The sequence below is a fragment of the Mytilus californianus genome, unplaced genomic scaffold (assembly GCF_021869535.1).
Source record: "Mytilus californianus isolate M0D057914Y unplaced genomic scaffold, xbMytCali1.0.p SCAF_3, whole genome shotgun sequence".
Taxonomy (NCBI): Eukaryota; Metazoa; Mollusca; class Bivalvia; order Mytilida; family Mytilidae; genus Mytilus; species Mytilus californianus.
The window spans coordinates 128,059,456-128,084,996 of NW_026262679.1; the positions used below are offsets into that span (position 1 = coordinate 128,059,456).

Genomic DNA, 25,541 nt, shown 5'->3' on the forward strand with positions numbered 1-25,541 from the left:
TAAACATACGCTGAACGAATAAGTTTGATCTATGACATTATATAAATACAATATTAATAAAAAAAAAGATGTAGGAACAGTGTCAAAAAGACAACTCTTACCTAGGACAAAATATCGTTGAATAAAACAACGTACACATGTAAATTTGAATATAATAATTTTGTTGTTAGGAGTACGGAAGTATACATTTTTTTACAAAATTAATAAATTTGTTGTACTCAGTACGAGTACAGAAGTGCCCGGAAAATTTATCGTCATACTGAATACTTATCAAAGGTGGTACATATTAAAAATAGTGAGACGAGAGATAACACAAAATAAGTAAATATTGAATACAGAAATGCATTACAAATTGTGTCAACAGGTCAAATTGAATCAAGCGTTTTTCATGATAAAGTTAAAGTCATATTTTTGAAAGATTAACTGACGCCAGGAGTATATAAGTTCATCTCTGGCTTTCGAGTTGATTCAGTGTCCAACTATTAGTTATTTTTGTAATGTTTTGTAGATAGATGTTAGTTACAAAAGTGAAACTGATTATTTTTGCAACTTTGAGATGGAGAACAGCAATAAAACCACTGTTCCTTTGTTTTTTTTCAATTTTTAAATTGTTTTAAATTTTAAAAATTTGTATAAACATTCAAATGTGGACAGAGCCGCGTTTTTGCTGTTTTTGAGCAATTAGTCTGATATTTTTAGAGAGTCCTTGCCACAATGAAAACAAAAAGTGTTGTCGTTGTCATTAATAGGTACAGTTTAATGTTATAGAGTGAGACAAAAAAATAATAACAATGCATATGATTTTATCAAAATTTAAGCCCTGAAAAAGTGCCCGTTTTTATAAAAAAAAAAAACCGCCCATATGCGGTTTTGAACTGATTGAATGATTTTCGGGTTTCAGAAATCCATAGAGAACTACAGTAGAGGAGCGAACTTAAATTATCGTTTTCTATAGCATGCGGTCTGAACTAGAGGAATCTGCAATATAAAAATAGTATATATCCGAAATTATATAAATAATAATCAAAACGGATAAAACAGACGATTATTTAAAAAGTTTCCCAAATGTGACAAAATGGTACGTTTAAACTGTACTAAGATCAACAAGCACTTGTTGAGAAGAAGAACTCTTTTGTGTTAGAGTTGCCAAGGGACGATGTAAACAATATGGAGGTCGTTTAATTACATTATTTAGTAAACGTAGGTATTTTGATACGTTGGCATTTAAATATTAATTGTGGTAGGTAAAGAAATTGTGATTTCCAATATTATAACAGGAAACATTATGAAGTTTTCACGGCAAAGCTAAATAAGTGAAAAAACACTTATTTTTCAAGGGTAGGTAAATAGGGTAGCGCAAGATATCTCGGCCTACAACAAACTCGACCTATATCAAACTCGACCTTAACAATTTCGAACTATAAGTTATTATTAATTTTTTTTCTTACAAAAATGCTTATTATTATCGCAAATGCATACTTAAAGTTACTCTATACAATTTGTAGAGAGGTCTACAGAAAGGACAGAGGCCAAGGAATACAAGGTATTAAGGGCATACGATACAGTTACAGGGGAGTTAATGACGTCGCTAACGTAAAATGTTGTTTTTCGCAACGTCAAACTGTGACATATTGGGAAAAGATGCATTTTCCGACTGATTTTTATCATTCAGACTGATTTAACTTGAAAACAAGTTCATGGACCCCTCTTTTTAAAAATGAAATTTGATTTGATTATGTGTAAAGATTATTTGTGCCATTTTTTAAGAACATTTCACCGATGAATTTTTTAAAAATTAGATAAATATAGATAAAAAATTGCCGTTTCTTGACTAAAATCATGAAAATATAATAACAATTTATTATTTCCAAAGATTTGTGTAACAAATCAAAGCACAATTATGCAGAGAAGATATTCCAAATGTTTTTACAAAAATCCGTTTGCATTTATCTTTTGAAACAAAAAAGTTAGATGTGTCTTTCTAAAGTTAGATATGTCCAAGAAACCAAAATTTCCAGTAAATGTCAAAAATTTCGACCCCATTTATCTCTAAAAGTAATACATGAAGGTATATTTTTTATTACATATTTAAATTGACTAGGTGTAAAATAGCTTGCATGCAAACTTTCGTCAAAAATTCACCGTGGGATCAAAACTGTATCCTATGCCCTTAAATATAAAACAACTGTTATCTGTATGTATCTATCTTTATTGTATTTCTACACCATGATTTACCTGGGAAATAATAAATCTATAATCCAAGCTGCGAAAAAAAAATTCATTTCATGTCTTACAATTCACACTTCATCGTTTTGACTAATTCCAAGCTGACTAATAAAATCTTAATACCATTAAAAGTAATATTTTGTTATAAAAGTAAGGCAAATAGATTCAATAGGCAAATGATCAACCCAGGGTGAACATGTACATTTGTACATGTAGTAAGGGCGATCAGACAGAAATGCCAAATGTTTCACGTCTTTACACTAAATCCATGGGATTTCCCTTGTACTGATTGATACTTTAGTCTTGGAGAACATGATTTATTTATTAGTTGTAATTGACTTTGAACTAGCTTTCAATAACTGTGAGTACTCTTATTTTAGTACTTTGTGTCTAATGTTTTTGTGCCTCATACAGAGTTGTACCAATCTTTTGACTTGAGACTATTGCTGCTGATTTTTACACTTTGTGTTTATAATTATGTTGTGCTGTTACAGTTTGAGCGGCATTGACCCCTCTGTTTTCTTTTATACATTCTGTGTTCAATTTTATTTTCAGTGAATTTCAGTTTTTTCAATTTATTGTGTACATGTATGTCAACTTATTTTCACTTACATTTTTTACATCTCAATAGGGTACCTTTGTAAATAATTTTTTTATAGACTGACAAATATGATGTGATATGATTGCCAATGAACTATAGGTCACCCGTACAGCCATCAACGGTGAGCAAAAACAAATACTGAATAGAAAGCTATGATAAAAGGTGCCAACATTACAAAAGGTAAAACAACGAGAAAACCAAGAGTCTGCTCTTGTACAAAGCTAAAATGAAAAATGTTTATGATATTGATAGACAGCACCCAACAACAACCAATGAATTAAAGGCTCCTGACTTGGAACAGGCACATACAGAATATGGTGGGATTAAAAATGTTCATGAGTGCTCATCCATCCCTATAACCTGGGACAGTGGTGTAGCAGCACAATATAAAAGCTAATTGTTAAAATTAGTTGAAAAAGGCTTGAAGCATCAGATCAAAACAAAGAACAAAAATAAGTAACAAAAACAAAAAGTACTGATCTGAGAGTACTTGCAGTAAAAGGAAAGCTTAAGTTCCAAAAAAATGATCTTGTGGATTTAGTATAAAGACGTCATAGTACAAAATAGCGATGCAATGTCACATTCACTTGTTCTTTTCCTTATTATGCATGTAAAATTTCTGCTGGGCAATAAATTAAATTGAGAATGGAACCGTGGAATGTGTCGAAGAGACAACAACCCGACCAAAGAGCAGAAAATAGTCATGTATCCTTTGACAAACTTTATGGAACATTCTTTAACATATATATTTACAGAGTAAATCTTGATGATGAGTACCATGATTGACAGAGGAGCTACAATAGCTGCAGCTGTAGAGGTGGAAAAGTACTCCAAACAAGGGACAGAACTCTTACAAAGTGGTCATTTAACAAGTGCAGTTAAAGCTTTTAAATATGCCTACAAGTATGCTGGAGATCTGGATGATGAATACATGGAAAGAGCATGTGCATTTAATCTAGGTGCTGCTTATATTGCCATGGGTCAGGGAGAGAAAGGGTTGAATGTTCTTCAACAGGCTGTTCCCTCAGAAGACAGAAGAGATGGCAGATCAAATGGCGATTTGTACTTTAATTTAGGTCTTGGATATGAGACTACAAAAAATATCCCAGAAGCGATCCGTTATTTTAATAAAGCTTTGGATGAGTACCGTTATGAGAGGGACAACCTAGCCATGGAGATAGAAACATTGTCCAAACTGGCCACCTTATGTACTACAGTACAGAATCATCATTTAATGAACCTCTACCACCAGTTAGCTGAGGCATATGCAATGCAGGGCAATGTTGAGAAACAAATGTGGGCTTTATGTGAGAAGGCTAATTCCTACAACAGTTTTGGTGATCCTCAAAAGGCTGAATCTGCTGCTGATGAATGTTTGAAACTATCTGATAAATGTCAAAATACTGTGGAGTCAGGTATGAACACTACATGTATCTGGTCTTCAAAATATAAATTAATCCTGATAGTAATACAAGGAAGATAAATAAATTACAAAGATCTACATTATTTAAATGTTATATTAAAATATTTTTCTAATTCAAAAATGCTATTTATTTTTGATAAATAATTGGAAATTTAAAAAAAATGTTACTTAGAAAAGGTAGGGCCTTTATCATGAAACATTTGAAATAAACACATGTATGTTTTCTGCTTAAAAATTGCTTTGCAATGTAACATTCAAATGTACAATATTTTGTTACATCTAATTACAGGAAGCATATTTAATGACCTTGGTCTGCTGTATACCCAGCTTCAGAAATATGGCATGGCTGTCAAATGTTTTGAAGAAGCATTACCATTGGCTCAGAGCAGTGATGATAAAAAGAGAGAGGCTGTGATTCGTCAAAATTTAGGTGCTGCCTATAACTTTGTTGGAGAATACCAGAGAGCTATAAGCTTTCACAAATCAGCTGCAGATATGTATGGTAATTGAATTGTATATTTTTCGTAAGGGCATAAGATACAGTTTTGATCCCACGGGGAATTTTTTGTGGAAAATGGTCATACAACCTTTTTTTTACTTAGTCAATTCAAAAATATGTAATAAAAAATATACCTTCATGAGCTTCTTTTAGAGATAAATAGGGATAGTGCACGGATGAAATGAAAACACAATTAGCCATTTCATGATGAAACAACAATAAAAAAAGCTGATAAATTTAGCTTTTTACAAATTTGCACAAAACACAGTAAATAATGAGCTTCAAGCACAAAAACATGAAATTTGCAAACACGCTGCACAAAAATAACCCTTTACCTTCCCCTTGAAGGAATAAAAGTTTTGTACAATTATTTTTGTAGGAAAGTTTACAGAATTGTTTTACTTTAAGAAAAAAGGTTAGAATATGTAAATGTTGATACAAGTATTTTAAAAATTCCGTATTGTATGTCACTTGAAAAAGATACGGAATCTGGTGATTTGATTGGTTATAGTATACTAATTCACAACTGAGGCATTTTTGTTGTGCACACCAGTGCATATATATAGTGCATGCACCTTCATGCAGTGTGGGTAGTATAAATAGGGTCTGTAATGCTGTATCAACAATCACTTTTCTTTTGGGGCATACACTTCTAGTAAAGTTTCTAGTACAATTGTCTTGTTTTAAATAATTGAATAAATAGGAAAATGTAGTTTTAAGGCTTCCACTACAAGTAAGGTCTTTAGTACACTTGTCTTTTTTATTTAAAAAGCTAAGTCCAGTTTTAAGACTAGTTAAGTCTGAAACATGTGTCTTGAATTAAACAAAGAAAACTTAATATTTGATATACCTTTAGAAAGTAAAAGGTTAAAATAAATGGCAGACATTGCTAGTAATCTATCTAGTACAATCGTCATTCTACATTGTATCTTCAATTTGTATGAATTACTTATAATTTAAAATTCTTTAATTTCCGTACTTATATTGTCTTAATAAATCTTTTCTTATAACAAATTGCAAATTCACTTAAAACACTTTAAAAAAATAGGCATATGCTCTAGCACAGGGTTAGCTAGTATACTTTCTTGCGTACAAAACTATTATAAAGTTTTTCATTGTAAATTATGCTCTATAAGAAAGATTCAGTGCACCCTTCAATTTTTGACAATTTTCGGTGTGAGGCCTTTGCTTAATGCTCTGTACTTTTCAGAGCAAATATAACATGAAAATAGATCAAACAAAGTATTCATGTACTATTTCCTTTTTCTTACAAAATTGATACTTTTTATTTTAGCTCGTTTACAAAACCGTAATTCCCAGGGACAATGCTATGCCAATTTAGCATATGCCTACAGTCAGCTTGGTGATCTGATGAAAGCCAAACAAGCTTTTGATCATGCACTCTTAGCAGCTGAAGATACAGGTAAAAAGCGTTAAATAGAAAGAATGTTTTATAAAACTATTTGATTGTAAAGATTCATGTATCATGAGAGACAATCCACTGGAGCTGATAGCTATCAACTGTGAAAGTCATATGTAACTTTAAAAAATCTGGTCATCTTGTGTGTAAACCTTCACAAGGTCATTCTACTTAAGCTACTCATATAAAAGAAAAAAATGTTAGCAGCATAGTACAATACTGACTACATGTTGCACTACCCAGTCATCAAAATATTAAATTAATGTCTGACTCAAAAATGATTATTGAAAATGACATATCTTATGTATTAACTTGTTTTCTGTTTTGCTACGACTTCCTTATTTCATTTTCATCAAATAACATCACATGATAAAAAACTTTTTGGATAAGTGAACACTTTTTTGAATGATAAGAAATCAGTCATTAGTTCTGTGAATATTCATTAGAAATTGTGAAAAAGGACATCTTTAGCTGGAGTGAGACATTACACTTATAGTCTATTGTCATTGTTCTGCTGTTTTTTAGAAAAAGTATGATTTCTCTGACTCCCATATGTGAGCTTCATTCCATATACCTATTTATAATTTTGTTTAACCATCCTGGAAGTGCAAAATGTTTAACTTACTTCTAAACTGTTTTGAGAGTGAGTCTGGTACAAGGGTCCGGAAACGGTCATATATGCCAGACATGACCGATTTGGAAACTGAAAAGACCGAAATGATTTATTGGGATTTAGGTCTTTTTTTTTTTAATTTCGGTCATTTCATTGAGATCAGGGTTTTATCGGTCGCCATTTTGAACTTATTTTTGTTTTCAGGTCATCAAGAAAAATAGATTTGTTTGAGACAAAATAAAAATTTAATTGATTTGTGTTAGTGATTTAATAATATTTATCATTAGTCTGTTGTTTATTCTATAATGTAAGTGAAAACAATGTACAGGACTCTGTCGAGTCACAGCGTGGGGTAAGTCTGGGTTCAAGCCACTAGGTTTGTTTACATAGTAATTATCACCACTTGAGGATAGTAATCAATGTCCAGGAAGTTTGAATTCGGCTTGGGTGTCGTTATTGTCTTGATTAAAGCCATAAAGGCCATGTACACAAATCTCACCTGTAAACACCTGTTAACCAATAAAAACAATATGGCGATTTGCTGTGCATCAAATTTAACGTTTTAACCATTCTGACCTAGATTTTCCCAAACAGATATTATTTTATTCATTAAAGAAGACAAATAACACTGTTGACTCGAGAATCTGTCTATTTTTATCCAAATAAAACATATAATCCATTTATAATCGATCAGCTGATTTGGTCAACGTTTGTTAAATATAGATTTATGTTTACTGAGTTTGCGCATGAAAAATGGGGATCAACATGGGTTAATTGATAATCTTATTTAACTTTTCGGTAGGAAATGGCAGATAAAGATATTAATAGATTTGCAAAAGTGGTAAAGCCTATAATTTATAGGAATGCAGAATTAAAAACAAATGTTTAAAAAAGGAATTAAAACTAAATAACGTAATTTAGATTTGAAGCCATACAGCCTATTTAAGAAATATACTCAGCGAATGAACAATCTCGATTTTTTTTTGTTTTTTTTGCACTTCCGATTTTTTGAAACCATCTTACTCACAGAATGTAATGGGTGTTATCCTTTCTTTTGTTTTCCTGGCTATACTTCCGATTTTTACCCAAGTGAAGCCATACATTCTCTCTGTAAAGTCCAACAGAATTCATGGGCGTTTTTCTTTAATTGTTTCAAGGTTTTTTTTGCTGGTATAAAAGCTTTGAATATTAAATATAACTTCATAATAAGTTCCAACAATGAATAAGCGTAAAAGAGAGTCGTCAGATGAAAACCAGAAACCTGCCAAAAATGCCAGATCTTTCAATGCCAAATGGTTGCAGTTGTTCGCATGGCTTACCTTTGAAAGTTGAATCATAGTTTCCCCTTTTTGATCCTCATATCGTAAACCAGGTGAATACACATTATCTTATTGTGTATTAGGTAATCACTTACACTCATCCAAACAGCAGCAGTTTGAACAATACAAACGATATCTTGTACATGCAATAAGAAACTCAACACAGTTTATTAATTGGTTTACATAACTTTATTTCAAAATGATGAAACATGCCGTAATTATTCCTCTTTTAATTTATGCAAATTTAAAGGGTTATGCATACGACCTCAGTGATGCAATACACAACAACAAAACGTCTCCTTGTGTAGTTTCTAACTCAGAGACATCACTGTTACTGTTAGATCAAGGTACAGTTACACTTGTTTGACCCAATACTTCACAAAAAAGGACTTTACTTGTCCATGTGCAAGACTTGTCACCCTCAGAAAAATGCATTATTGTGCATCACGATATTATTACATCACAAAAAAAAATGACCGAAATGACTTGGGAAAATTTCCGGATCCTTGGTCTGGTATCTTTTATGAGTTTCTATTCAATACAAAAACTTGAATAATACTGTTAATTTAATATTCTTTAATATTCTTTTTTTAATAGATGACAATCGTACTACTTGGCAAGTTTCTGAAGGACTAGGATCTGTTGCATTTAATGAGAGAAAATATGATGAAGCAATAGAATTCTTCAAGAAAGCTCTGGGTGTACTAGCTGCTAGGGAAAGTAACATAACAGCACAGAACAGAATTGTAGAGAAACTAAAACAAGCATTAGAGGCTCAAATCAAAGACAAAGAAAGACCATTTGCTCACATAAGAAAAGAGGTAACCATATTTTGAATACTATTGATTCATTATTAATTGTGATATACCAATTTTTTTGGATTTTGTGGGTATTGGTGAACCACAAATTTAACTGTTCAACAAAATATAAATTTTCTATGGGCTTATATGCAGACTTTGTCAAAACCATGTAATCAAATATCCAAGAAAATACAATTTTTCTACCATCCATGGAAAATTGATACCCACGAAATTAACTGAATCCACATTATCAAGACACTTGTTCAAGTAAAACAGGGAAATAAAAAAGAGCAAAATAATAACATTTAGAGAACTATACAAAGCCAAATTACTTGGAACAAAGAAGACAAGTGTAAAAACAATACTAAAAATAAAAATGTTGGATAAATTCAGAAAGAATTATTAACGTTTGCATGGCTAATTTTCTGAGCTTTGTTTAAATGTTAAAGCTAGATACTGAATTTGATTAAAGTTGCAGCTGATGAATGGCTGTTTTACGTCGAGTTGCAAGTACAATGCATATTAAGGACGAGAACATGTTAATGTGATATAATTATGAACCCTGCATTGTTCTAGATTGACATGCTGAGTTGGATTTTTTTACCGTTCTAGTTCACAAGGTAACAGTATGCAGGAAGCCATGTTATCATACACAGACACATTATTCTACTCTTACTCCTAAATGCAGCATGCTTAGTGGAGATGCAGCAGATACCAATTTTTAAAATCTTTGGTTTGAAATTTGATTGAAGAAAAACTTAAATTCCTATATCATATTATATTCAGAGATGTGTTAAAGTGTTTCCTCAACTTCAATTATTTAAAAGTTCTAAATAAAGAGAGACTACTAGGAAATGGTAACTAATAATTATTTCTTTATATTTTTCAGGATGTAAACCCACTTAAATCTGGATATAAGAAGGTAATTTTAAGAGGATAGTTATTCAAAACTTATTCCTTAAAACAAAGTTTCAGAAGGGTCTTCAAGGCAATAGATTAAGATGATGATGAATGGCTGTTTATTGTCCAATAGTAGATTAAATGCATATTCAGGATGAAAACATGTGAATGTGATAAAAATATAAATATAAAAATAAGAAGATGTGGTATGATTGCAAATGAGACAACTCTCCACAAAAAACAAAATGATGTAAAAGTTAACATTTATAGGTCACCATACTGCCTTCAACAATGAGCAAAACCTGCTTTGTGCTATACCTACAGCCTGAGCAGAATTTTTAACATGCTGGTTCACTAGGTAACAGTCTGCAGGAAGATGTGCCATCCTACTTAGATACATTATTCTGACTCCTGGCTGACCAGCCTCGGTGACCAATCTCCAGGGAACAGAGTAACAGCATTGAGTGTCCATGGGTAACTATGCTTTGTCAGCATGGTGGTACAGACTAAGTGGCAAACTTGATCAAATTGTGTATGATTGTTCACTATAAGGAGAAAGGGACTTTTTTTTATCAGAGATAAAGCTGAGGTTAAGGCTTTTGGTCTAAATCTTTGGTCAATACCATACATATAAAACAAGCATGACCAATCTTCCTCAAACTTTGTTCTTCATACTCATTTTCAAGGTCAAAATCAAGCTGGGGTCATGGGTCAGCACACTACAGTACAATTTGTGCAGTTGTCATTAAAAAATCACTCGACTTTATCAACATGATGAGAAGATGAGTTTTATCCATTTATAAGGTTCTTTATCAAGGATCAAATTTAGAACTATGTGGAAATGATAGCATTTAAGCATACCTGTTCTATTAGTCTTAATCAAACTGGCATTGAGACCAAAACCAATCTTGTATTTGAGTCAAGAGATGAAAAAATAATATATCAATGCATGAATCCATAAAACAACAATTCCATATAATATACCTGTCTAATGTTGCCAGCTAAATATCTTTTTTTGTGTTGTTGGGTGGCTGTCTCATCTAGGTTTACTCCACATTTCCTTTATTCATATTTTAATTATGAAGGTGGATATAAAAATAAGAAGATGTGGTATGATTGCCAATGAGACAACACTCCACAAGAGACCAAATGACACAGAAATTAACAACAATAGGTCACCATACGGCCTTCAGCAATGAGTAAAACCCATACCATAGTTCACTTTGCTGTAAACTTGTTTGACTTTATGGCAGTAATCACTAATTTTATTAAGAGTCAAATTCTGGTGACTTAGTTTACCCAAATATTTCAAAAATAACCGACTAGGGAGAATTTCTGACAAAAAGCTCCCCACACCATTAAAAGTATGCTTAATGTTTTGATGTAGATTTAGAAACCTGCTTTTTAATGAGAACTACTCTCATATAAGGATCAGGATGAAAACAAATAAAATCATAAAACAAAAGAACCAATGATATATTTAATTTTTGTTTTTTTTAAATGCATTTCTTGCTATATTTAAATTTATAACACTAAATACTTAACAGTGAAGCTATGTTTTCCCAAGGTAATGCAAGGTTCAATTGTTACCGGACAGTTGTACAACCAAAGGCCTTGAATTAATTTCATAACTGCATTCAGATTGGACAATTTGGTTTATCCTAGCAGAAGGGAAAAAAAATAGTTGTAGTTCATGATTTAGGCAATGAGTATTTTGCTTGACCCATAGATATATATATATTATGTCCTCTATTATTGAAGGTTAAGACTAGACTAAGATCAATTAAAACACTTGTTACCTATACCCTTCAATCCAGTCAATAGTGTATGCTATTCATTATAATATTGATTCTATTTTTTGTAAATATTATATTCAGAGTTTAGCTGAAAAACCAACCAGACCCACATCTGCAAAACCAGTTGCTGTAGGAGGCCGTGTGGCAGACAGAAATAATACAGATGAAGTTCAGAGGAGGTAACATTAACTTGTCTAACTTTTTTCTTCAACATCAGTGTGAAACAGAGTATTTGCAAAGTCGTCACTTGCTATACATTTCTTATTTTTATGCAGTTGAAAATAAGAAGGCATTTTAATTTTGATTTATTTCAAACTATATCATGAAAAAGGAAATAAAAAATTAAAACAAATATAAGAATAGAAATGTAAGAGATATATGAACATGAGACAACATCTTATATACTACAACAAACAACCAAATCACAAAGTTTCTGTATTGTTATGATCAATGTCAATATTCTCTTACCACAAAGCAAGATTTAATTGCCTTTCAGTCAAAATTCAAAAGGCCGAAAGAAATTGCATGAGCATAAATTTCATCTCAGATGGATACAATTACAAAAATCAAAAACATAGAAAGAAAACAGTACAAATGGAGAAGCACTTTCTGTAAATTCAGAAATTTGCACAATGTTTTATTATTGTTAAAACTGTGAATTAGTAGGTATTGCACAATAAAAATTCTTTTAAATTTTGATGGCATTATTTCTATGCAGTATTTATTAAAATCGCAATAATGAATCTTGCATTTTTGAAAATTCTTCATTTCAGAAATCGCGATAATAAATATACTTAACAAATTTCAGTACATAATTTGGAGAGGTTTACTATTAAATAAAGAAAAAAGTTCTATTACTTAAGCAAGAGGCCAATTTATATCATTATATTCATTTTGGAAAAAAAATAAAAATATCATTGTTAGAATTTAAGAATTATTATTTTTGCAGTATTTTAGGATAGATTAAAGATGACTGTTATCATAACGACTCCTTTCTCCAGAAAAGAAATGCTATTTTTCCAATTTAATTCAAATTTTTGGAATAGAGAATACAAGCAAATTTTTATTACTGATTTGATCATACTTAGCTTGCAAATATCAGACACATATGGTGTTTCCTTGCAATAGATAAGATTTGTACTCATAATAACATATTAAAAAAATTGTTTACCTTTACTTTACTTTTGAACAGACCAAAAATGAGGAAAAAGTAAGATTTTTTGTTTTGTTTTCTGTGATGGTTGTGATTAATTATAAGCTAGTATGCAAACAAACAAACTTGTACCTGTATATCAAACTCGGAGTTTAAGGTTGATTTAAAAGTTCTTATTTTCTTTATTTCAAATGTAAGAACTGATTTGTTTGCAGTCATTTTTTAAGTTATCTCCCCCTAATGTCTTATTTGAGCAACAGTTATCTTCCTTGTTCAGATTACATCTATAATAATGGTACATTTCTCAATTACAAAATCAAAGAATGATAAAAACATGATAATGATAAATAATAGATGTAATTGTGATAAAGTTTAGCATTGTTATGATTTAGGTATCATTCAACAAGGTATGGTTCACATCAGAAATTTTAAGACTCCTTGTTCTGAGAGGTCCGGATCCTATTGTTAAATTTTTCTTCTATCATATGGTTTTATATCGAGGTACCAGTGGGCAAAAAAATATACTACCATTTAATTTTCTGATGTTAGTAGTCTTTTCTGTTAAATTACCTCTCAGATCAAGATTGCTACCTCAGTTCAGCATGACTCCTTTAGAAATAGTTCAATGCATTTATAGAAATAAAAAAATTTGATCAGTACATTTTTGTCGAGCCTGCGACTTTTGTCGCAGAAAGCTCGACATAGGGATAGTGATCCGGCGGCGGCAGCGTTAGCTAACTTCTTAAAAGCTTTATATTTTAGAAGGTGGAAGGTCTGGATGCTTCATACTTTGTATATGGATGCCTCATGTTACGAAGTTTCTGTCAGTCACATGTCCAATGTCCTTGACCTCATTTTCATGGTTCAGTGACTACTTGAAAAAAAAGTTCAGATTTTTTGTAATGTTAGATTCTCTCTTATTATAAGTAATAGGATAACTCTATTTGGTATGTGCGTACCTTGCAAGGTCCTCATGCCCGTCAGACAGTTTTCACTTGACCTCGACCTCATTTCATGGATCAGTGAACAAGGTTAAGTTTTGGTGGTCAAGTCCATATCTCAGATACTATAAGCAATAGGTCTAGTATATTCGGTGTATGGAAGGACTGTAAGGTGTACATGTCCAACTGGCAGGTGTCATCTGACCTTGACCTCATTTTCATGGTTCAGTGGTTATAGTTAAGTTTTTGTGTTTTGGTCTGTTTTTCCTATACTGTATGCCATAGGTCTACTATATTTGGTGTATGGAATGATTGTAAGGTGTACATGTCTAGCGGGCAGGTGTCATCTAACCTTGACCTCATTTTCATGGTTCAGTGGTCAAAGTTAAGTTTTTGAGTTTTGGTCTTTTTTTCTAATACTATATGCAATAGTTCAACTATATTTGGTATGTGCGTACCTTGCAAGGTCCTCATGCCCGTCAGACAGTTTTCACTTGACCTCAACCTCATTTCATGGATTAGTGAACAAGGTTAAGTTTTGGTGGTCAAGTCCATATCTCAGATACTATAAGCAATAGGTCTAGTATATTCGGTGTATGGAAGGACTGTAAGGTGTACATGTCCAACTGGCAGGTGTCATCTGACCTTGACCTCATTTTCATGGTTCAGTGGTTATAGTTAAGTTTTTGTGTTTTGGTCTGTTTTTCTTATACTGTATGCAATAGGTCTACTATAGTTGGTGTATGGAATGATTGTAAGGTGTACATGTCTAGCGGGCAGGTGTCATCTGACCTTGACCTCATTTTCATGGTTCAGTGGTCAAAGTTAAGTTTTTGAGTTTTGGTCTTTTTTTCTAATACTATATGCAAAAGTTCAACTATATTTGGTGTATGGAAATATTTTATGATCTATTTGTCAGTCACACAGTTTTTTTTTTACCTTGACCTCATTTTCAAGGTTCATTGCTCAGTGTTAAGTTTTTGTGTTTTGGTCTGTTTTTCTTAAACTAAAAGCAATAGATCAACTATATTTGTTGTTTGGAAGAATTGTTAGCTGTTCATGCCTGCCTAGCATGGTTCATCTGACCTTGACCTCATTTTCATGGTTCATTGGTCAATGTTTAGTTAACTTGGTTAATAATAAGTTTATGTGACAGTTGTAATAAAGCTTTATATTTAGGACTATCAACATAATATCAATGATAAGTAAAGAAGGCGAGACATTTCAGTGTGTGCACTCTTGTTTTTTATGTACTTGCAAATCCTCACAAATGTTTTAAGTTGTAATCTTGCTTTCGCATAAAAGATGCAGAGTGATTTGCATGGAGACGGGCACTACACTACATGTGGAGGTCAAGGGGAAAAGCTTTTAAAATTTTGTATAGAGTTCAAGATTAATTCATTAATAGAATATAGTCAAATCTGGTTCTGTAAAATTTGCAGGAAAAATCAGTAAACGGTACTGATATGTACAAAAATTTTAGTTTATATTACAATGTAGTAGTAAATTGGTTAGGTACAATTGTAATTTGCAAGTTTAAGCCAAGTTAACTGTTTTGAAACTGTTTCGTCTTCTGTAATAGGTTTTTGTCATTTTGAAACATTAAATATTAAAATAATCAAATAATTTTTTGATGACACATACAATTTTTTGATTTCATCTAATTAATCTGATAAAATGTGTTGCATGATTTGTTTCAAATCCTTCAGCATCACAGTCCTTGAACGACCTTTTCCCAGATGTCAAGACCCTTCAAAACTGACAAATTTTGTAATGCAAAATGAATGTCTTTCACCTTTTTATACGCCCATTTATGGGAGTATTATGGTATACCGTTGTCGTCAAAATGTCGTACAATAACTCACAAACGCTTTAACCAATTAGTATGAAACTTTGGTGAATTGTTTATATCTATTGACGTGAGCTCCTTTTTGATTTTTATAAATTTTAGATTAACGTTTCCGAGTTATGGGGTTTTATTCATTAAAAACGGGGGATTTTCCAGTTTTAAGACAATAACTCAAAAACACTTATCATTTTCAAGAAACTTTGGTGAATTGTTTATATCTATTGATGTGAGCTCCTTTTTGATTTTTATGAATTTTTAGATTTTACGTTTCCGAGTTATGGGGTTTTATTCATTAAAAAAGGGGGATTTTCCAGTTTTCGGACAATAACTCAAAAATGCTTTGAGCAGTTTTCATGTAACTTTTGAGAATTGTTTATATCTATTGATGTAAGCTCCCTTGCGATTTTAGATTTTACTTTTCCGAGTTTTGGGATTTTATTTATAAAAAAGGGGTGATTTTTCAATTATCGGACAAAAACTCAAAAGTGCTTTGAGTAGTTTTTATGAAACTTTGGTGACTGGTTTATATCTATTAAAATAACCTCCCTTTAGTTTTTTATAAATTTCTGATATGACATTGAGGAGTTATGGAACTTTGTTCTTTGAAAAAGCGACGGGCGTATCAGGCGCTCATGGCACAGCTCTTTATTAAATCTTATAGAGCAATTAATAGAAATGTTATACTGTGGAATCATATATTTTTGTGAGTGCCAATTTCCTTGGATGGAGGAAAATTGTATTTTGTGGATATTTGACTCTGTTGTTTTGCAAAAGTTTGCTTGCAAGCCTAGATAGAAAATTTATACTTTGTTGATCATTTAAATTTGTGGTTTAATGATACCCACACAATCCACAAAAATGAGTACCCCACGAATAATAACGAACCCACAGTACCTCAATTTTTTTCATGACTCACAGAAGACAGTACAGAACTTCAGTCCACAATGTTTCATATTTAAGGGATTTTTTAATAGTTTGCTTTGTCATCTTGAAATACAACTTATTTTCATTGAAAAACACAACTATATTTAGACTTGTAACTTTGATGGTTTTCTACAGTCAACAATGTTTTAATAAACGATTAAATTTTATATGAAAATTTAGGTGATAAGCTTATACATCAAAGCAGATTGAGTAATACTAATCATAGAGTTTATCTTAGAGAGCATGATTTTAATTAATTCAGTGTAGATGCTGTATGAAAATGATATTTACAATATTTTGTTGCATAGTCTTAGAGAGCTTGTTTTAAATTAAAGTGGTAAATATGCTGTTTGGAAATGATAATTACAATATCTTTTTGCTAAAATGGATTTGCAACTAATTTTTGACCAGCTGTAATGATATGAACATTAAAAAGTGGTATGATTGCCAATAAAACAACTATATATCCACCAAGAGACCAAAGGATAGGTATGCATGTTTAAGGTTGGACCTTATAAACTATTAACCTATGAAATATAACACTCTTGAACTTTTTTCTGAAACAACACAAATGTATACCTGCATGTAAAATAACTGTAGACACGCTATTCTCCAAACAGAATTTTTTTCTTAAAATTTGTAAGCATGAAATAACTGAATTGATAGAACTTTTAAAATGACAATCATTTACATTATAAATTGTATTATCATATCCTGCTTGTATATTTTGCATGAAAGCAATTAAATGATTATTAATTTGATGCTTAACATTTGATGCAGATCAGAGATTTAGACCCACATGTTTTAAATAAAACAAACACAAAGTATGTCCTGTATGTGAAATATATTTGTTCTATAACAAGGATCTGAAAATGCTCTGTCTTTTTTGAGGACCCTTTGAGGATAGAGTTTTCAGGTATTGAAAAACACTCAATAAACATTTGGGAGAAGAAATTTCATTGATTGACATATTAGTTAGCAGGACTGAAAGTAGAACTGTATTGTCAAATCCTTGTAAGCAAAGGGTGGACACATGATCTATATTTTAATCTGAATAATTCTAAGACTTTGGTAATAGAAATTGTCTTTTATTACTATGTGTCAACTACAAAGTAAATGATGTTATTTCTGTTCACAAGGACAGATTTTAAATTTTATATTTATCTTAAATTAAGTGTGCTTTATGCAAGGCGGAAACTTAGGCCAAGTACTGAGAAATAATAAACGATTAACTTTTCCACCACAAGTCAATACCCACTGCTAAGTCAGCAATGAAGGGCATGTTAGTTGTTAGTGCATACCTCCATCCAGATTGTATATGCCCCAGCAATTCCATTTTTATTGTAATCACCAAACCTGCCATAACAAACACCTGAATACTTTAATCAATTTATCAGTCGTCTGCTTATAAAAATATTAAAACATATGATGAAAACATTAACGTAAAATATTTTACTCTTTATAAAATTTCAGAAGACATCCAGAGTAAGTGTCTGTAGTCTAGATATCCCATATTTTCCGTCTTTATATAAACTCCCCTTTTTTAACATTTTTCTGTGTACAGTTCCAGCACATTATCCTATTTTTAGCTCACATGGACCAAAGGTTATCACTAGGCATCCATTGTCATTATTGGTAAACATAATCATAAACTTTTTTTTAAATACATTTCCTTTTACAAATTTCAAGCAAACTTGGGCTGAAAGTTTCTTTGGTATTTATATAAAAATTTTTTATGTTCCTGCAAATAAACAAACATGCCACCATGGCTATAAATAAAAGGATAAAATGCATGCATTACTAGTATCTAACATCTTGAAAACCATTAATCTACCATAATAGATAGAAGAAATCTGACATGCCAAGAATAAAAGATCTACCTATTTTTAATCCTAAACATTTTCAAACAAAATTTTCAGACAAAGTTCTTCATTATAGGAATTTTAACCCTTAAAATGGCAATTTTTCCTTTTTTCATGGTATGGAGGGCGGTTTGATATTGGGAGGGGGTTTAGGGCTTTAATTCAATTGAATGGCTTTCAATTTATTTGAATGCACTTGAAAAGCTATATATTTGAAAATAAATGATTTCTTTCTGGAAGTTTTTTTTTATTTTGATAAAAGTGAAATTATATCCTTAAAGTGCATATTTTTGATAGGTGAGTGATTTGGTCTCTCAGTGGTTCCTAGTTTTATTACTAAGATTTTTTGTAATTTTTTTTTAGTCATGATGAGTTTGGGCATTATGTTACGCTTTGTCTTTAGTTAGAATGAATCAATGCTTAGAATCATTTATAATCTAAGATGGTAACTGCATGCACTGCTGTAAAAATATTCACCATTAGTGTTCTTTGGCAACAATTGAATACAAATTCATGCACTATCAATTATTCTATTATGTTAAACAAAATGGTTTTTATGAATATATGAAGAGGTATTAGTGCAATTAATTAGTAAATGTTGTGTGCATTTGTAATGATTTTGCAAAGATCATGTTGAATACTACAGTAAAGTTAGGCCTTGGATAGATCAATCTTTTTTCTATTAAACTTTTTTAACTTATTAAGTTCTATGCATTAGTAAATGGATGTTGGCTGGCACCAAATTCTTGGTTTTAAAGTTTTAACCTTCTTTTAACATTTCTGTTTACCTTATAAATTATAATTATAGGAATATCTAGATATGTTTCAAACATATATAAAACTGGCTATAAATCTCTTGCTGCTATGTAAATGTCGCTTTCAGTAATGTGACATGTGACATTCATAACTAAAATAGATTTTGCAGGATATTTAAAGACGTGGTAATCTAAGAACAAATTTTTTTTATTTGAGAACTTTCACAAAATTTTCTTCTTTACTGATTATTTTGAAAGCTAATTTGGTAATTTGTGTTGGTAATTCATTATCTAATGCAAAGATGACAGTGTGTCCACTCTTGTTTGTTTTATAGATTTGTTCGTGTTAATAAGTCGGGTACGTCAAAGAGGTTCAGTAAAGTAGCCCGAGGGTTGTCTGACATGATGGAACCATTTGAACTAACACCTAGATCTGGTAGTGGCCTACAAGGAGAGACAATGATGCCAGTCCAGTCACAGTCAGAAGATTCTTCGGAGGAGGAAACTGAAAGTGATGAAAACAAGTAGGTTTTGGGTGATTATTTTTCTAGAAAAGAAAATCAAGAAAACTGTTTTTTTTAATTGTCTTGATTTCGGGGTAGACACATAGGGTTCACCTGACTATTTAGTTGCTAAACTATACTTCAAAAATTAAATTCTGAATTAGCTTCTGTGTTTTATCAAAAGTAAATCCTGGACATTTTCAACTGTTGAGACACAGTATTTGCAGGTAAAGTCTGTATAAGTCATTACTGTAAGTCATATTTTACAATTTTATTCCATACTGATTGACGTAGGGGGGGTGTCATCCTGAAATCCCAGAAAAATGTTAAAATACCGTGAATTATCTATTTTCCTGGATATTTGATTTCGATGTTTTGCCAAAGTCTCCACACAGACCAGTAAAAATGTGTACTTCGTTGAAAATTTTAATTTGTGGTTAACCTTTACCAGCAACATAAAAAGAAAATTGGTATCCCAGGAATAATAATGAAACCACTAGAATATATATAGAATAATGGCAGTTTTGTTTTTGATACTAACTTGATCGGCAAGAATATCAAGCAAGCCCAATATTCGAGCTGATTAAGTCAGTATAAAAAAATAGAATGCCATTATTTTTTTATCGGCAATTTTGTGTTTACAATAAGTTTTGTCTCGCCTGCTACAAAAGTTGCAGTTTGCGAGACATAGGGATTACTATTCGGCAGTGGCTAGTGTTTTTCAAGTACTATTAGCAATAGGTAAACTATATTTGGTGTATAGAATGATTGTAGGGTGTTCATAAATAAAGGCAACAGTAGTATACCGGTGTTCAAAAGTCATAAATAGATTGAGAGAAAACAAATATGGGTTACAAGGTAAAACCGAGGGAAACACATCAACTTAAGAGGAAAACAAAGGAAAAACAGGAACACTGAAGTGCAACAAAAACAGACGCCAACATACATAGAAACGAATTATTTGATAACAACTGCCATATTTCTGACTTGGTACAGGACATTTTAAGAAAAAATGGTGGGTTGAACCTGGTTTTATGGCTAGCCAAACCTTTCGCTCATATGACAATGTTAAAAAATATCGCTAAAATGACAACACTACGTGACAGAAATACAGCACAAACACACGCAAGAACACTTATCACAGAGAAACACACAAACAAATAATATAAAAGTTGACACAACATGCAAACCGCAGAACAACAACGAACATCTTCCATCAACAACAGACACCACAGGACATCACAAACAGTGACACACTTATGTATCAAACATGCAATCTCGAACTTTATACAATTATTTTCACAATGTCTGTCTAACCAGTATCATCTGACCTTGACCTCATTTTCATGGTCCATTGGTCAATGTTAAGTTTTTGTGTTTTGGTTTGTTTTTCAAATGTTAATAGCAATTGGTCAGCTTTATTTGGTGTAAGGAATAATTGTAAGGTGTACATGTCTATCTGGCAGGTATCATATGACCTTGACCTTTTTGTCATGGATCTTTAAAAATGTTGAAGTTTATGTGATACTTATAGTTAAACCTTTATCTTTTATACTTTCAACATAAATTCAATGGTCAGTAGAACAGGCGAGGCGTTTCAGCTTGTGCACTCTTGTTTGTTTGATAAGATGAAATAGATGAAATAGTAGGTAAATCAATTTGTATTCATCGAAAACGTTGTGATAGTTGTTCTGTTGTATGAATGAAATTGCTTGCATTTCATTGATAAATTGACGCAAATGGACATGAATGTGTGACCTTGCTGCACTGTTACATGACACATTAAGAACACATTAATTGTTTACTTTAAATGATTGTCATGAGTTATGTGTTTGTAATTCTTTTATAGAAAGAAACAAGACAAAAGAACTAATAAAGTTGTGTATGTATTGGTTTGTCTTGCTAGTTCAATTTGTTGCAGATCTGTTGTAAAAATTGTCCTGCATTGATTCCATGTTGTTATTTCATCAAACCCTTTTCCTGTTTTACAGTCACCTGTGTATCATTTTAAATCAGATTTACCTTTCTGTCCATCTTGTACATGAGTTTTCACGTTGATTGTTTAAAGGCACTGAAAAAAACAAAAATACATCTTTATTATCAACTAAACATGAGTTATCTGACATGGGACTATATCGATAAACATTTATCTAGAATTAAAAAGTTAGAATTTTATGCTCAGGATTAATCTCATGATTAATTAGAAATGTTATTATTTTATACCAAAATTAAATTTAAGCATTTTATTGATTGATTGGTGTTTGCTTTGTGCTGCATCAGCGTAAAAAGGTTATATGGTGCGAGAGGTCATCCAAATATTTGAACAAAAGGTAGTATTAAAATTATACAAAAGGTTGTTCAAAAATCAAAATACTAAGATTTCTGTCTATAGAGAAATTATTTATTTACAAATAATTTCAATAATAACATAACATGATGAAAACTAAATCATTTTAAAATGATACTTCAGCATTTCAAAGGTACTTAAATTATCTGTTAGTTACATGTACAGTGATTTGTCCTTTTGATTGTAGTGCCAGTGTTACTGGAAGAAACTTATTTGTTCATGTGTGAGCTAATATCATCACTCAGCACTTGTCTTCCACCCTTTTACAGTGTCTGTGATGCTTTAAAAAAAATCTGCTCCCCTGAAGCCACTGTTCCAAATTGAATTCAACTTTATTACAATTTTCACCATCTCTAGTTTCAGAATTCTGTCTGATTGAAGCCGTCCAACCAAAATGACTGCCTTAAGTTTTGAACAGTTAAGAAAAAAATAAAAAATCCCGCTTCCAAACTAAGATGAAATGCATTGGATTTCCATTAAGATTGATAGTGGGTGACCCTCAGTCATCAATCATGGCACCCACTGATACTAAAAATAGAAAATTTGTCAAAAAACATCTGTTAAAATATTATTAAACCTGTAGCTCCCAGACTGATGATACATTTATGAACCCATTTTAGAAAATATGGTTGAGGACCCAAACAGCTATCAAATATGGTTGCCACCATTTATACCTAAAAGAAAAAAAATTTACTCCAAAAAGATACAGAATTCTATTTTTTGGGCCGGTTTTGACAAAGTCCAAAACCAGCTTATAGTATGGTGATGTCGGGCGGGCTGGGAAAAGTGTGTACCTAGATTGTGTAATCAACTCCTCTTACAGTTTCAGCCTAGATCCCTGAAACTTCACAGGAAGATTGCACATATGCTGAAGTTGTGCACCTGCTATTATGGAATTGTTTGAGGAATTTTTTCTCATTTTTCCAGACTTGGAAACTTAGTCAATTGTCAGCAAAATTTATGAAAGAGGGTACAAGTTTTGTGTAATCAACTCCTCCTACAGTTTTCAATCCAGACCCCTGAAACTTCACAGCAAGATTGCATGTATGTTGAAGTTGTGCATCTGCTACTATGGAATTGTTTGAGGAATTTTTTTTCTCATTTTTCCAGACTAAGGAACTTAGTCATTCTTCAAATATTTAAATGTTCAGTATAGAGCATTCTCCATTGTTTATGAAACATTCTGTGCAACTCAACCATTTAAGTCATTGATCTATTTTTAAAATTCTGTAAAAGGCCAGTTGTTACCATTCTTTTGGGTAAATGACAGATTTTTTGTGATCCTATATAATATATTTGGTTAACAACTCTCATTACCAGGGCCATCACTGTTTCAGCAATTTTTTAAAAGTATAAATGAAAAATTAAAATCAAAACTGTATTTTTCCTTATGAAAATGTTTGACATGTTTATCTACTTTCTCCTTGAAGCATGGTATAGTGAAACTTTTCAGAAATCATTTTTGCTTATCACATATTTTTGCATTCCCATAATTATTTTAGCTAGTATGAAATAATGCCATATTATATAGTTTTTTTTAGCTCATCCAACTCTTTTGAGGATATATTAGATATTGTCATCACATTTTGCATTAAAGTTATATAGGGCTCTGTTGTCTAAGATTTTCCTATTTATGCAATGTACTCTCTTTGAAATTGAATGTAAATTTTTGGTTCTTTATCCTTAGTACTATCCATGCATGATTCTGGTTACATTTTTTAGAATCACAAAAGGCTACAGTAATTTTAGTCCTCTGCTTTGTTATAAAAATGCTATGCTGAAAAACTTAGTGAGAAGCATACACATATTTAACCTTTATATTTACTGATCAAAAATTAAAATTTTCATCATACAAGGCAAGGTCCACTGTGCCAAAGGTGGATAAGCTGAAAAGGGAAGTTGTTAATAGCAGAAGTGTATTTATGAAGAATTGAAGTACAGTGTAAAATTGTTTTTGAATTTATCTTAGTTTGTACCAATAGATATTAACATTGTAAGAACTTTTTATATCCCTGCTCTAACGGAGGTGTGTATACTGGTTGTCCTCTGTCTGTCCATCTGCCTGTCTATAGTACATTTTTGTGGCATTTTTTCACAGCTACTTAGTATATAATACAGAGCTTCATTTGTTTATGCCATACTATGTGACATATTTTCAGTTCCTATGATGGTCTTTTTTATTTTTGCCCAAAACTTGTATTTTTAAAATGTTATGCATTTTTGTTACATTTTCCCAGCAAAACAAGTGATAGCTTCTTGATATATGGCACCAAGCTTCGTCTGGTTATGCCATACTGTATATCACATTTTCTGATCCTTCAATATTTTCCTTCCTGTTTGCCAAAAATTGTAGCTTGAACAGACATATAATTAGTGAGCAATAACTCACATTATTGTTATTAAAAAGACTGCATTCTGTATATATATATATGTCACCAAGAGCCAGTGCACGTCGAGTTTAAGGGGGACTATCGAACATGCACAACCCAAGGGACAGGAGGTCAGTCTTTCGCAAGACTTGAGCGATGGCAGGCAAAACTATAAAGCAAGCAGCAAGTTGTAACAGTTTTATATAATAACAGATCTAAATGTTGATAATAATTCCAAAACAATAAACAAACAATCAAAATCTAAATGTTCTAAATTATAAAGTCACTAATCCAAAATCACAGTTAAAGTTGAAAGTTCTAAATGTCCAAAGTTACAGTTCAATTAAAATATTTCCACTAAATGTTTCACTTGAAGTCCAAAGATTGGTTGAGTTGAGTTGATCGAGTTTGAGTCTTTTGAGTTGATGATTTTCCTCAGAGTAGCCGAGCCTGGTTGGCTTTGGAAGCACTCCTATCTGGATAACACCGATGAGACTACACTGACGAATAACTGTTCAACCCCGATATTTAAGGCGAATGCTGAAAACTACTCATAAAATGACAGACATTGATAATTTTGATAATTGAGATAATTTGAGTATTAATACTATTGTTCAAAAATGTCCAAAGGTGAAATGTGAATAATGTCAATTACAGAGATACAAGTTAATTACATTTATGATACTAATTAAAACCTAATATTGCTCAGATTAATTAATGACAATTGACAAAATACCAAAACGTTGCTCAGAGCAATTATTTACAAGCGACATGTTTCACAAAATTTACCTGAGTAATTAAATCAAAATTTGTCATACAATTATTTCATAATTTCATATTTTCTAAAATAATATATTTTCTCAATAAAATTCACTTTAAAAACAGTTAACCTTTTACATAAAAGAACACCTATGACAAATTCCCCCCTTCTCCAATATGTTTGTCCCCAAACATGAGAAAATATACATATGTACAAAAAAAAACCATTCAAAATAAAAGAATATATATACAATAATCGTCCAGAATAAACTGTTTTGTATTATAATATACACAAGAAAATGTATTTGTAAAGACCGCATATTTTGCAAGACAAGATAAAAATGCAATTTGAGACAAAATTGCTAGATAAAGAAAATTGCCAGATAAGATATGAAAAGCCAGACTTATGAAAATGTAAAATAAGACAAGACATATGCAAAGAAGAATTCAAGACTGAAAATTAATAAAAATGAAGAAAATGT

At 31.5% G+C, this 25,541-nt stretch overlaps 1 protein-coding gene across 6 annotated transcripts in view; it reads left to right on the forward strand.

Moving 5' to 3' along the window:
• Window positions 1–1,116: 1,116 nt before the first annotated feature.
• The window catches only part of LOC127736175 (FK506-binding protein 5-like), a 59,233-nt gene continuing 34,808 nt past the window's right edge, over window positions 1,117–25,541 (forward strand). For 3 of the 6 annotated variants that reach the window (XM_052246739.1, XM_052246744.1, XM_052246743.1), the window contains exons 1-9: window positions 1,117–1,200; window positions 3,583–4,242; window positions 4,540–4,752; window positions 6,044–6,172; window positions 8,699–8,922; window positions 9,791–9,823; window positions 11,679–11,776; window positions 12,790–12,807; window positions 19,417–19,605. In XM_052246739.1, the coding sequence (XP_052102699.1) occupies window positions 3,594–4,242; window positions 4,540–4,752; window positions 6,044–6,172; window positions 8,699–8,922; window positions 9,791–9,823; window positions 11,679–11,776; window positions 12,790–12,807; window positions 19,417–19,605 (1,553 nt within the window). In that variant the 5' untranslated portion in view covers window positions 1,117–1,200; window positions 3,583–3,593. Of the gene's footprint in view, window positions 1,201–3,582; window positions 4,243–4,539; window positions 4,753–6,043; window positions 6,173–8,698; window positions 8,923–9,790; window positions 9,824–11,678; window positions 11,777–12,789; window positions 12,808–13,142; window positions 13,158–17,937; window positions 17,950–19,416; window positions 19,606–25,541 lie in introns of all 6 variants that reach the window. The other 3 variants (XM_052246740.1, XM_052246741.1, XM_052246742.1) reach the window with 3 other exon arrangements.